Source organism: Phascolarctos cinereus, unplaced genomic scaffold, assembly GCF_003287225.1.
Source record: "Phascolarctos cinereus isolate Bilbo 61053 unplaced genomic scaffold, phaCin_HiC Scaffold_1;HRSCAF=81, whole genome shotgun sequence".
Taxonomy (NCBI): domain Eukaryota; kingdom Metazoa; phylum Chordata; class Mammalia; order Diprotodontia; family Phascolarctidae; genus Phascolarctos; species Phascolarctos cinereus.
Window position 1 is genome coordinate 201805164 of NW_027555514.1, and position 15395 is coordinate 201820558.

Consider the following 15395-nt stretch of genomic DNA (forward strand, 5'->3'; position numbering starts at 1 on the left):
TCATTTTAATGCTTAAGCCTCTCCTTTTGTTGTTGTTTGTTCTTTGTTCTCCAAGAGGACCATGACTTCAGGAAGGAGATGTCATGACTTGCAAGTGAATTGGATTTAAGTGAGGTAGGGCTGTGCAAAATCACCAGCCTCACTGTCTTCTCCAGAGCCATCTACTCTTGGAAGAGAGGTGGAGAGAATATAACTTCTTCTCCTCACTGGAGAGATGGAGGACCATGGCTGTGGAGTATTACACTTATTGTTAAACTGAATTAATGTATTGGTTAGCTTGCTAAACTTTTTTTCCTTCCTTCCTTCCTTCCTTCCTTCCTTCCTTCCTTCCTTCCTTCCTTCCTTCCTTCCTTCCTTCCTTCCTTCCTTCCTTCCTTCCTTTCTTCCTTCCTTCCTTCCTTCCTTCCTCCCTCCCTCCCTCCCTCCCTCCCTTCCTCTCTCCTTTCTTTCCATCCTTCCTTCCTCTCTCCCTCCTTTCCTTCCTCCTTCCTTCCCTCCCTCCCTCTTTTCCTTCCTCCTTCTCTCCCTCCCTTCTTTCCTTCCTATTTTCTTCCCTCCCTCCTTTCTTAACCTTCCTTCCTTTCTCTCTCCTTCCTCCTAAGGGATGATGCACTGGATGAGGATAATAGAGAAAAGTATTCATAAATGAAAGTAATGTTAAAAGAAAGGCTATCAATAAACATTTAAAATACATTAGAGAGAGGCCAGGGAGAGAGAAATATCAACAATATGTTAACATTAACTTAAATTCACACTGCCTCATAAATGGCATGATATCTGATCATGTCCTGCAGGAAGATTTTGAATGAAATGGAGAGAAGAGAACATGAGGAAACTAAGTAGATGGAAGAGAAAAAGGCACTGAGGCAAATATCAACTTCCCAGCTTTACCTTTTTTTTTTTTGCTTACAGCCAGTCCCCCAAGAGAAAATGAAGGAATAATTTTATTGTACAGATAAGTAGGTGAACTTATCTAAGAGTACATTTTTATGCCTAGTTGAAGAAAAGTATTCTAGAATTTGTTTGGCTTTTGGTGAATATGTTCCATATTGAGTTCACACTTTTTTGATGGGTTGCTAAGCCAGTCTTTAAATACAATTTCCCAGTCATTTAAAATTAAAATTAATTTCAGTGTAAATGCATTTTAATTCAGTTAGGATTTTCAATTCAAGCATTAACAACAATATTTTTTAAATTATTCTATATTACAAATGTCACAAAGTGTCATCATGGGTTTTGTATTATATATATCTCATATTTCAAATCATCTTAAAAATTTGTACAAAATACAGAATTCTTTTTTATTGCTTTAACTTTGCTTTTCAAAAATTAGCAGTAGGTATTTTAACACACAGTAGTATGTCACATATATGTTACAATTACATAGTTTAGTATTAAGTGACAGTGATATTTAGCTTATTTACACAGTCTACTTATATAATTAAATTTTATAATCAAAATACATTAAATAGTCAAGGCAAATTTAACTATATAAAATTAAAATAAACTTTGCTTGATTTCAGTATGACAAGTAGTTTATAACTAGTACACTTCTCGTTTTTTATCCCCTCCTGCTCATCTTCTTGGTTATGATTTTAAAATATGTATATTTTATCTATATTTTATTATGTTTACAAGTTTCTCATTCTGTATTATCTTCAGCCAAACCATGTATTTAACAATTCTCTGACTAATTAGTAGTAACCTAGTAAGAAGCATTTAGAACAATGATGGTGGAAGAGTTTGCTACAAAACTGGCAATACCTGCTGCCCATAGACAACTATGACATTTTTCAGGTGGTCGACACCTTTTTCATATTCACCTTGGGTTAACAATTCCTTACCAACTGCTTTAAGATCTTTTAAGGTTAGGTAATTTGGAAAGCCAAGGTCTTTCTTTAACGAGGGCTTTCATTCCTGGAACTAATACTTGAAGTTGAGATCACTCTGTCTTTTTTGGCCAAAGTAAATACAGTAGCTGACTGTGATTGTGTTACTCTAGTTCACCATGGAAGAGGCATTAGCTGTGTTGCCTCACCTGACAACTGAGCACAAGAACCTGAGCCAGTGAAAGCCTAATTGTCTTATTTGTGTGTTTGTTTTTCACAGAATTCGACCTCAACTTGCAAAAGAAAAAATTGAAGGATGTCATATTTGTACTTCTGTCACACCGGGTGAACCTCAAGTGTTTTTAGGAAAAGATAAAGCTTTTACCTTTGACTATGTGTTTGATATTGAATCCCAGCAAGAGCAAATCTACACACAGTGTATAGAAAAACTAATTGAAGGTTGTTTTGAGGGCTACAATGCTACAGTTTTTGCTTATGGACAAGTAAGTACTGAATTATGACTAAATGGTAGGAAATAAGCCAAGCCATTCCTTAACAGAATGCTGTTCAGTAGCAGTTTTATTGCTATTCTTGACATTGTCTAAAACTGTATTTTTTTGGCAAGTTTGATCATTTTTTTTCTTATATTTAGACTGGAGCTGGTAAAACATATACTATGGGAACAGGATTTGATGTCAATATCATTGAAGAAGAGCAGGGTATTATTTCTCGTGCTGTTAAGCATCTTTTCAAGTGTATTGAAGAAAAAAAAGAAATTGCTATTAAAAATGGAGTTCCACCTCCTGATTTTAAAGTTAATTCTCAATTCTTAGAGGTAATATTTGATTATTTTCTCAACTTCTAAAAAAAACTTTGTCTTAAGTGGTTCATTAAGAATTGTTTTTATATTTTTGCATATGATAATTAAAAAAACATGGAATAACATTAAGATTGTTTTTAAAACATCTATTCTTTTTAAAACTGATATTGATTTTTAAAATTGTACTTGAAAAAGGTGTTTCTTTTTACTTCTTTTAAAATTTATTTATTTTTAACATTGATTTTTAAAAATTTCAGTTCCAAATTATCTTCCTCCCTCTAGTCCCTCCCTGACCTATTGAGAAGACAATATATCAGTTATACATGTGAAGTCATGCAAAACATTTCTGTATTAGCCATGTTACCCTCTCCTCTCCCCCACCCCTTCCTCCCCAGCAAGAAAATTTAAAGAAAGTGAAAATGTATGCTTCAGTGTGCACTCACAATTCATTAGTGTGGAGGTAGATAGCATTTTTCATCATGAGTCAAAAGAGCTATTTCTTTTTGTTTACTAAAATATGTGCATATATTACTATGCTATTTTGAAATGTACTGCATCTTTTGTGAAAACTTTTATGTGTACTTAATTTTGTATATTGATGGGTTCTGTGACCTGAATGCCTAACTCATTCTGATAAGAAAACCACACTGTACCTGATGAATAAAAAACTTGTTAAATGTTTATAACAAGCAAGAATAATTAGCACTGTTCACTTCAGAATATTTTCCTCGTATAAGTATGTCATGACTAGTAATTTAATCAGAATAACCATCTCTACAAAAAGGAGGAGAGGATGAGAAGGAGTGGCTGACATATGAACCTCATTCTCTTCTGAACTGATCAAAGAAGGATGAATACACATACATATACAGGGAAATAGTAGGAAAGGGAAGAAGGAAGAAAGGGGAATTAGAAGGAGAGTGAATAAAAGACGGTTTAGTGCTAAGTAAAAGAAACTTTTATCTAAGGATGTATAAGATTATAGCTTCTTTTGGTGTAGCAAAGAATGGGAATCTGAATGGGTGTCCATAAATTGGGGAATGGCTGAACAAGTAGAGTATATAAAGGTGATGAAATATTATTTTGCTGTAAGAAATAATGAAAGGGATGGTTTTTGAGAAACCTAGGAAGACTCGTATGAACTGATGGAAACTGAAGTCAACAGAATCAGGAGAACAAAGTATACAATGATATTATGGTAAAGACAAACATCTTTGAAAGAATTAAGAATTCTGATAAGCATAATGATCAACCACTAGTCTAGAAGACATGATAAAACGTGCTATCAACCCCTGATAGAAAGGTGAAGGATTCAAAATGAGATATTTTTGGGGGGCACGTGGCCAATTTGGAATTTCTTTTCCTTGACTATATGTTTGCAACGGGAGGGTTGTTTTCTTTCATTCTCAGTGGGGAGAGGGAAGGAGGGTTGCAGTGAGAGGGAGAAAAAGTGAATTTTTGTTAATTGAAAAAAATAAAAATTCTAAAATAGAATTTGCCCTAGTTATTTGGGGAAAAATGTATTAAGAATACATATTAACCAAACTGTGATATGCATTTTGGCAGAGTAACCTCATCTGACAGTTCACTTGACATTTCACATCTAGAGCATCCTTACCTCTCTATTTAAAAAACGAACAAGCAAAAAATCTTTTTTTCTCTTTCCTCCTCCCATTGCATTGTAAAAACAAATGAACAACTTTCTTGTGATATAGGCAAAACAAATCCACTCACTATCCATACATAGAAATTTATTTCATTCTGTTCCTTAAATCTATCACCTCTTTATTGGATATTAACTTTCATCATTGATAGCTATGGCCATTATATTTATTATAGTTCTTAATAGCTTTCAGAGTTGTTTATTTTTAGTGTTGTCTCTAAAATGTTCTTGTGGTTCAGATGTTGTCATTCTTCATTAGCTTATAAAAATGTTCAGAATTCTTCATTTTTATAATATTGATTTGAAAATTTGGTTTTCTTTTTAATCGGGCTAACTATTTTTAAATAGCTCCTAGTTTTATTTATCAATTCAAATAGGTGACACAGTGGATAGAGTACTGGGCCTGGAATCAAGAAGATCTGAATTCCAATTCAGTCTCAGATATTTACATAGCTTTGTGACCTTGGGCAAGTCACTTAACCTATTTGCCTCAGTTTCCCCATCTATAAAATGGGGATACTAATAGCAGCCATCTCTTAGAATTGTTGTGAAGATCAAATGAGATTTTAACTGTAAAGTGATTAGCACAATTCCTGGCACATTGTAGGTGCTATGTAAATGTTTGTTTTTGCTGTTGTTATTCAGTGGGTTTTTTTTCCTCAGTTTTGTTAATTTTGCTTCCAATGATGATAAGCCGCTCATTGCCTTTAGATTCCATCTTTTCAACCCCAGTATACTTTAACAGTCACACTATATGGGTGTGAATCATGGAACACCACAAACTCAGAAGAATCAAAATTGCGTAAACAAATGTGTAAATAGGTCGTGCAGTGTGACGATGATAACTAGCACATGAAAAGTAGTGGAAACTTCATCACATGGACATATATGACCAGAAAAGTAGCAAGAATCATGTAGCAAGAGTAAAACAAACTAATCTGAATACTGTGTTGGTATCTAGAAAAATAATTAAAAAACACAGAAGGTCTTCTGAATATTAGATCTTCCATGAAGAGAAATGATGAGAAAAGCATGATCAAGAATTGCACAGGATGAGAAGTTGTGGAGGAGTGCACTGATGGAAACAATACCCATATTGACAAATTCATGGATCTATCAAAATATCAAAAAAGTATTGCTTACATTTAAACTTTTAACATTATTTGTGAGGAAGTTCAATAAATATTAACTATTTTGTTCCCCACCTAAAGGAATTTAGATATTGATCCATAAAATGGATCTGATTATTAACCAGTTTCCTATTTAAACCAAGAACCTCACTGAAATTATTTTAGAAGTCTCCTTCATAGTTCACCTTGTTTATAGTTAAGCATCCAAGTCACAAATTAAGCTGTTATATGTGACCCACCCACCTAAATTTTGTATAGTAATAAGTATTTTACCAAGGAGGTAGTTTATATTAAAATAGTGTATTATTACAATTGTGATGTTATTCTGACTTACTGATAGCTTACTAAGGGATGATGTATCTGATGATTTCTGAATCCCCTAAAAGAAACAGTGTTCACCTGAGAAACATTTTTAACTTTCTAGAACTACACATAAACTTTCTGATCCTAATTACATTTACAGTTTACGTGATTGAATGTTTTCTTTCCAGCCAATGAGACCTATCTCTTGACCTGTATGACAAAGATTTGCTCAGCCTGCTTCCAAAAAATCCCAACTTTGTCAAGTACTATATTAAACCAACTGAAATGTTAAGTTTTACTTTCTGAGTGCCTAAAGTAATTTTTCAGGGTATGTGAAAATTGAAGTGTATATTTTTTCCTATGTGGTAAAAATCCTTCAAATCTGGTTTCAAGCTTTCATTTTATTTATTTACCCTAGTTAATAGGTAATTTTTACCTTGATCTTTCCTCTTTGCTTATGTCTTCACCTAAAAAGTCATTTGCTGTTTTGTATATTATGTATCTTAAATGACTAATTTTGTAAATATTGTTTTCTAGTAGATTTTATTTTACTTTTAATAGCCTTCTTCTATCTTAGCTGCTTTTAAATAGTAATCTTATTAAAGAAATATAGAGTTGTAAATAGCTGAGAGATAAATAATTTTCAAAAAGGAATTTTTCAGTATGAAAAAGGAAATTTTCAGCAAGACTAACATTTTACAACATTTGATTTTGCTAGCTTTATAATGAAGAAGTTCTTGACCTTTTTGACACCACACGTGACATTGATGCAAAAAACAAAAAGTCTAATATACGAATCCATGAAGACTCAACTGGAGGAATTTATACTGTGGGAGTTACAACACGAAGTGTGAATACAGAATCAGAGGTGATGACTAACTTATAATTCAAATAATTATTGAAAACTTTTAATATGTTAAAAGCTTTTAGGTTGTGTACTGAAATACAAAGATCATTTCTTTTAATAAATTTACAGTGGGGAAAAAGGGATAAAATGGATGGCATGAAGTATGAGAACCAGAACCTTTTGCATTATTTGCCATCGCAGTTTTAGTACTGTTGTGATCTCTTAAAGGAGACTACTCTGAAAAACTTAAAAATTAGCAAAAGACTTGGGTATATGTGTGCGTGCGCATGTGTACACAGATATACATATATGTTGTCAGTCTTCAAATGCCTTATTAGGAAATAATTTTCAAATAAAGCTGAAAATAAATATATCAATAAATGTTGAACAAATAAACCTTACAGGATTTTCTTCTATTTTTTCTTCTATTAAAATAATATCCTATTGAACTTGGAATTTAATCTCAAAGGTTGGTTGCACCTACAACAGTGATATAAAACAGTATCTTAACTCTGTTCCATACATCAGTAAATATGTTTGGCTTAACTATTTGTTTTGTACCTCATTTAAATATTGGTCAGCTGTTATTTTTTTTTCTCCTCTTCCCCTTTTCTAGATGATGCAGTGTTTAAAGCTGGGTGCTTTATCTCGAACCACTGCAAGTACTCAGATGAATGTGCAAAGTTCTCGTTCACATGCCATTTTTACCATTCACTTGTGTCAGACCAGAGTGTGTCCCAAAATAGATGCTGTAAGTTTCTGTTTCTAATTTCTCAAACTCTTTGACTTTCTTAAATTTAAGATTTGATTTTCCCCAGATTATTCAATATTTGGCAAGCACTATACTAGACAGATGGAGCAGTTGATACAGTTGGATTGGAATTCAGAAGACCTGAGTTTTAAATCCTGCTTCAGACACTGTGTGACCAAGGGCAAATTAGTTAATTTTCCTCAGCCTCAGTTTCCTCATCAATAAAATGAGAATAATAATAATACCTACCTTGCAGTGTTGTTGTGAGTATCAAATGAAGTAACATGTCTGAAGCACATTGCAGACTTTAAAGTGCTACATAAATGTTAGCAAATAATTATTATCAATAGGCAATGGAAATACAAATGCAATATTGAAAGTTTTTTTTTCAGTGGGCTTGCATTTTCTTCAGGGGAAACAACATATACATAGAAAATTAAAAGATATACATTGTTTTTTGTGGGGGAGGGGGAAACCTAGCACCTGGGGTGATCATAGTAAGTTTCTTGTTACCACTGGAACTTGGGCTTTGAAGAAGTTAGGTACTCTACAGGGCAGAGGTGAGGAGGGAGTGCATTCTATTTATATGGAACAGCTGAATACTTATGCAAAAGCATCAAGACTAGAGATAGAATGTATTGGCTGGTTAACAGCAAGCAAGCCAATTTGTCCAAATGTGAAAAAAAATGTGCATATAGAGTAAGAATAGAAAAGTAGTCCCGAGCTGTATTGTGAAAGGCTTTAAAAGCCACACAAAGGATTGTATTCTACAGGTATATTATTTTGAGCAGGTGAAGGCAGTGAGTACTGTGTTTAAGGAGTGTCAATTTGGCAGCTGGATGGAGGATGGATTAGAGAGTAAAGAGACTAGCTAAGTGACTGTTTAAGAGGCTGTTACAGTTGTGGAAGTAAGAAATGATAAGGGGAAGAACTAAGGTTGTGGTTGTGTAAGTGTGGAAAAGAGGTTGTAGACAAGATGTATTGTGGAGGTAGAATCAACAAAACTTGGTAACACATTGCGTGTAAGGAGTAAGGTAAAGAGAAGATTCAAAAATGACTTAAAAATAGTAAATCTGGGTCACTGGAAGAATGATTGTGCTTTTAACACTGATTATTACATGGATTTTTTTGTGTTCAAAATTAAGTCTTCTATATTGCACACATAGAAGATTCATTGTCTCAATCATATCTTACTGAATTTCATTCTAACCTGGTTAAAAATAAAGGTAATTTAACACTTAAACTTTCTAGAGAGAAATAATTGATGAACACACTAGGTTTATATAATATGCAGCTATTAAAATAAGCTCATATCTAAGTAATCTTATAGTATGCAGCTATTAACCATAGGTTTGTAGCTTTAATTTTTGTGCCTGGAGCAAACAGTACAAACACTGCAGGCCACTGGTTGGGAAGGCTGTCCTCCTTTCTGCCTTCCCCAGAAGAGGATGATTTTTTTAGTTCCCTATTTAAAATTATCATAGCATCTGGTTTTCAGAGTAATTAGTTTTTCCTTCTCACTTGGTATCTAAGAAGCCTGATTACTTGGGAGTGTGGGTAGATCCCAATTTTCTTTCTTTCTTTTTTTTTTTTTTTTACAGTAAACAGATAGAATAAGTGGGGAGAGGTCTTGAAACTTCTGCTCTCCCCAGATATCAGTGTATTATGTTACAGCTGGAGGAGACCTTAGGAATTATCTAGTCTAATTCCTTGATTTTAATAAGAAAGAAATAACCCTCATGAGAGGAAATAACTTGCTAAGGTACACAGAGGAAGAAACATTCAACTCTCACTGAAATTGAGCCACAGGGAATAGGAGTGGGAGGGACAAATTGAGGCTTAGTTGAAGTAGAGGCAAATGGACCCTGTAAATTCAAAAACTGTTAGAGCTAGAAGGGATCTTAGAAACTACTTTTAAACCCTGTCATTTATAGAAGAGAAATCAGATTTATGAGGCAGAGTCACTAAAATGAAGGTCCACTGGATTTTTGGACATGTCCTTTTAGCTAGGATGTTGGAAGTTGGGATCCATAGAGGATACAAGGGCACCATTACTTCCAGGGCAAAGGCCCAAGGGCCTTATGACTCAGGATAGTGAATGATGAAGGAGTGTCGGTCTTTGTGGGAGTACCTTGACCCCATGCAAGTATCCAAACCTCAGGAAAGTATAAGCATGTTAGGAGGGTAAAACCTCAAGAGAGAGAAAAGTGCTGGGAGTGGGGAAGGCCAGAAGGCTATAATTAGCCTCTTATGGCTTAGGTTAAAGCTGACTTTGGAATATCTAGAAAATTGGTACTGAGGACATGATAAAATCATGAACTTTATTGTTATAAGATAGAAAGCAGGAGAACAAAATATGTATCCGCACACCGTTGCAATATAAAAAGGTTTTTACCCACATGCAAGAAACTTACCGCAGCTGGATGGTAAGTGAGATGTGTTGTGGTAGAAATGTTCTCGTTGTTCTTTACTGATACTAGACTTGGGTGAAGCTCAGGTAGGGGGAGTTTTTTTTTTTTTAATCAGGACCACAAACTAATCGGAGGGTCTAATGTTTAAGGCAGAAGAAGGAGAATGACTCAAGGCCCCTGTAGCAGATCAAGAGTTTATTCACTCAAAAGCTACTAGCTGGATCTACCTGACACAGAGTTAACAGTGGAAATCAGTACAATTGTCTGCTTCTATTCTATTCTATTCTATTCTATTCTATTCTATTCTATTCTATTCTATTCTATTCTATTCTATTCTATTCTATTCTATTCTATTCTATTCTATTCTATTCTATCCTATCCTATCCTATCCTATCCTATCCTATCCTGTCCTATTCTATTCTCTATTCTATTCTCTATTCTATTCTATTCATTAGGACCACTTAGCCAAAGTGACTCCATATTGGAGTTCTTTCAAACAATATCTATAACATTAAGCATCAAAAATAATCATAACAACAAAAATAAAAAGTTTATAATTATCACACAGAGGCATCCTCAGGGAGTCATGACTAAGGACCCTATTTTTGATTGTGTATATATCTGTGTATGTGTGTTGGGATGGAGTGGGGTAGGGTAGAAGGATAAATCTCATCTCATGGCTGGGAACAATGAGATGTGATGATAAAGGCAGACCTTCACTAAGGGCACTCAGTAGCTTGCTGAGTAAGTGACTCAGCTTCAAGTCCTTACTTTTAAGACAAGCCAGAGCATTAGTTTAGCTAGCTTCTGCCATTGTCTGAATAGCTCAGTGAGACCATTGAGTTGTTCCCTCAGCACAAGCTTGCTATTACTACTGCTGTGATAATGTCCAATCCTGTTGCCAGATTGAACCTACCCTGCCAATAGAGTCTATCTTTCTTTTCTTCCTAATCTTTTCTTTCATTCCTTAGAAGAATATTATTGTTTGACTTTAAAATTTGCCCACTCAGTGATAAATAGAGAAAAGTTCCAATTACCCTGATTCCATATAGGCATTTATAGGCTTGTAATGTAGATGATCTGCCCTGTGCCTTACGGAACACTGGACTTAGAGGTTCCTCTTGAACAAGCCATGAGGTTGTACCTAGGTTTTACCCTAAACACTGATGGCCTGAGTTTGTCTAAGCTGCCCACTTATTAATCAGCAGAAATTAAGTGAATGAACAGGGAATACAGATACAATAAATGAAACAATCCCTACTTAAAAGGAGCTTTTGTTTAAATAGGAGAGACAACAAGGACATAGATAAGTATATACAGAATAAACATGAAGAGAATAAATACCTATAAATATGAAGTTGTTAAATATAATGTAGTTGAGGGAGGGAAGGCACTAGTTTTTTGGGGGATCTGGAAAGGTTTTGTGTGATTCTTGAGCTGCTTTTTAAGGAAGTGAGGTATTCTGCAAGATGGACAGCTAGCACAAAGGCTGGGAGGTGGAGTGCTATGTATGAGGAACAGAAAGAAGGCCCGTTTGGCATTTGACTAGCACTTGTCACATTTCATTAGCATATCATTCTCAGCCCGTTGTCAGTGTTGTTAATGCAGTAGCATTTCCCCACCTTTTCAGCTGTATCATCTTCCCATTCTTTTCCCCAGCAAAGTCTTCTGGTTTGTTTTCCTTTCCATTGGGCTTGTTTTCACAAAGTGGAACTAAGCTAGTAGGATTAAGAGGCAAGTTTAGACATTGTTGTGATTGTGGCTGAACATAGTTTTTACTCTTCCTGTTCTAGTTCTTGTGATATCTATGTTTGTAGAAGGCTTGATAGACGTGCCACTGCTATTCCTTTTTCAACATACACCAATGATAGAGTCATTTTTATCTGAGCTGTATAATGGATTTACAAGAAGACTTAACCATACTTAAAAAAGGTTTCTATTGCTTGTTCCTCCATCCAAGCTTTGGAGGTTATTATGTGGACCTTTGTGTTTGACCTTCTGTTTCGTAGACTTCCATGGCTATGTTCTACATTTTTTTTAGACAAGATCTGCGATTTCTTTGGTATCAGAACTCCCAATGAGGAAACTCTACCAATGCTGATATTCTTCTCTACAGTTTATACTCTTAGGGAATTGCCTTTGTCACTTAGAGGTTAAATGACTTGTCCAAGGTTATATAGATACTCTGATTCAAAGTTAGAACTAGAATACAATTCTTCCTAACTCTGAGGCTCTATCTGTTATGCCACTTTGCCTCTCATATTGTTCATACAGAGGAGGACAGGGCATTTTATTATTAACCAAATTTCTTGGATTTTTATTTCCTCAATTGCAGGAAAATGTACTTGATAATAAGATGATACTTGAGTCATCCCAGATGAATGAATTTGAAACCCTTACTGCAAAATTTCATTTTGTTGATCTCGCTGGATCAGAAAGATTAAAACGTACAGGAGCTACTGGAGAAAGGGCCAAGGAAGGCATATCTATCAACTGTGGTCTAGTAAGATTAAAGATGTTAAACTGATTAAAAGTATTAAGCTGTCAATATATCAGTGTATTACTTTAATCTTTCTTTTCCTTTGTAATTTATAATGTCCTAAATGAATGTATTTATATAAATGGAGAACTGAGAGACTTTGGGTAGTAATTAACAAATTAAATTCTAATTTAATGACAAATCTATCCATTTAAGTTGAAATCCTGTTCTTCCCATTAATTACAGGATTACTTTTGATTAAAATTATTTTTATCAGTGTCTGTTTAATTATAAGCTTAATGGTTCGTAACTATAAATTCAGTTGAATTGTATTTTGTTCTTGGTATTAAAATCAAATTAAACATTAATTATTTAAAAATAGCTTTAATTTATATCAAAATATGTTGATGATTTTGAACATATTCTAAGGGAGAGGAATTTTCAGGTAAGCTTTGAATTTATGCTAAATTTTGTTGATTTTAAAGAAATAATTGTTTTAAATATCACTACCATCTAGATTATTAAATATGTGAATATATGAAAGGTAAAGAAATTTTAAGATTGTAGGAAGCAGTATTTTGTCCAAAACTTATTTTTAAATTGTATTGGAAAATTCTATGCTATTTAGCAATATTTATTTTTTGGAGTAAAATTTGTGATTGCCATAAAACTTAGGAACAAAGTTTTACTTTAAACAAGCTTAGTATAGGTATCTTTGGACACATGGAAGAGATATTATAGAAAACAGCTCATAGAATAATTTTTTTGTAGTGAATGCTGCATTTCTATTGACTTAATTACAAGATTGAACATGTTTTCCTATGCCAAGCTGCTCCATCTCTGTGCAGTACTGGCAGTTTGAGATATTGTTCATATCAGGGTTTGTTGCTTCCATTAATTTCTTTATCATTCATTTGTACTCCAGGTCTGTGGTTGGGGTCTCTTGAGTGTGATTCCTTTTTGTCAATGATAAGATATAGAGGAAGCAGTTGACTGAGGCTGCTTTCTGATCCACTGGATAAAAAGGCACAGAACAAGGGAGGCCAGACTTTTATATCTTGTTACCCATTTTAATGATCTCACCATCAGACTTGGACATTGAGCCACGAAGGAAGATTATGATCTTGGCTTTTGATAATTGTTGTGAATTTCTGAGGAAGAGCGGCATTGGGGGTCTGCCCTTGTACAGCAAGAAAATAGCTGCCGCAGAAACTGCTGATGTGGGGATGATTTCAGTTGTTTTTGGAATGAGAAGAGATGTGTAGGGATTTGTAACACTTCTGGTGATGTTTTTGGCTCAGGATCCTGAGCATTCTAAACTCTTTTGAAATGAGGTATAAGTTGGAGAGTAATGCATATAACCTTTTCTTTACTCTGTCTCAGGAATGAGCATGAGTAATTTATTTCCTTTATTGAGAGGACATGGTCACTAAGGAATATACAATTCAGATGCTATGGCAGCTTGGAAGGGGGAAGGAGATGGGAAAAGGGAGAGACATGCGGACATGCATTTGTCTTATGAATTTAATAAGTATGTAACAATACAAAAAAAGATCATGAGTTCAATAGAATTAATCACTAATGTGTCCAATCGTTCAGTGATTACAATAGGGCCTGCTTTGCTGCATTCTAGTAGTTTTAGTCATAGAAGGAGGAGCACAAGTGTCAGGTTAGTGAGGGAGTTGAACTTCATGATCTCTGAGGTCCCTTACAGCTTAGCAGTGTGAGTTTATGACTTTTCAAAAGCACTAAATGATATCCGGTTACTTCTATAAATTTTTAGACATCATCAGCAATGAAATAATTCAATTTTTAGAGACTTTATTTTAACAGAAATGTGTTGCTTTTACATACATCATATAGTGTGATATATGTTGAGTGGATTCTTTTGAAATTGTTTTACAACTTTATATATTGTTGCAACCAATTTTTAGTCTTAATTTCCACAAACTAATAGGTTATTTGAAGTTAATTAAAATTATACAATTTTCCGTCTTTTTTTTTTTCAGTTGGCACTTGGAAATGTAATAAGTGCATTGGGAGATAAAAGTAAGAGAGCCACTCATGTACCATATAGGGACTCTAAACTAACAAGATTACTTCAGGATTCACTTGGAGGAAACAGGTAAGAAAAATTAACATTTTCCCTACATATTTCTTACTTAATAAATGCTTGGTTTCAGTTATTCATTAAATGAGGCTTGAGAGTTGTTTAGAAAGCAAATTTGTGAAGTGATTATACAAAGCATACTCATCACAGCTGTTTGAACATTTTTTTTTCCTACTTTTCTAACAAAGTGTGTGACAGACTTCTTAGTGTAGGTCTCTTAAAATATAGTTATTAACTTGCTTTTGCTGCTTCTTACTCCTTCATGTTTTTCTGTCTCCTGTCATCAGACATTGCCCATCATTTTGATATGTTTTCTGATGAGAACAGTTCTACAACTTCAAGAAGTTTGCACTGAATTTTTATAACCATTTTTTTTGCACATTTAAATAAAAATGTCACGTATTTTGCTTAAGTACCCAGTCATCTAGGAAAAATGATTATTTTAAACTAAAGGTATATACCAGGTGTCAGAGCTGCAAGTTATTGTAATATATATTTACAAAATAATGTAATATCAACAAAATTTTGAACTTTGTGAAGTATACTAGTTAACTCCTCTCATAAACTAAAGAAGTTGAGAGGCCTAATGAAAAAAAAAATTATTTATAAAACTTTATTTCATTTAGAAAAATAAACATCATAGGCAATTTCAGCTCATTTGTTTTGAATCTGTTTGATTTAGAAAGATTTTACAATTCATCATTATTGTTTTTATTTCTCTGTTCACTTCAAATATCATCAGAGTATCAAAGTATCATTTTTATTTCTTTGTTCCAATATCTTTTTTTATACCTGTAGATTTCCTCAGTTCTTTCTCCCCCACCATCTCATTTCTTCTTTGACTATAGACAATATTTTATTTCTCTCTTATAATTTATTCTTCACTGTACTTTTTTTTTTTCAGTTTCTGTCCTGTTTTTTCATTCTGATTTTAAATTTCAACCTTCATTTTACTCTAACACTAAGATGGACTTGTTTGGCTTTAAATCTTTCATCCTCACAAAGAAAGGGCTTTAGCCTAAGCTGGTCACAGAATGAGGGGGGAACCTTGG

The 15395-nt window shown here is 33.9% G+C and overlaps 1 protein-coding gene across 1 annotated transcript in view; it reads left to right on the forward strand.

Annotated features, from left to right (window-relative positions):
* Positions 1-15395, forward strand: part of KIF21A (kinesin family member 21A) — a 171524-nt gene that overhangs the window by 49470 nt on the left and 106659 nt on the right. The window contains 6 exon segments of the mRNA XM_020973700.2: positions 2110-2332; positions 2482-2664; positions 6464-6613; positions 7209-7343; positions 12090-12257; positions 14243-14358. Coding sequence (XP_020829359.1) covers positions 2110-2332; positions 2482-2664; positions 6464-6613; positions 7209-7343; positions 12090-12257; positions 14243-14358 — 975 coding nt within the window.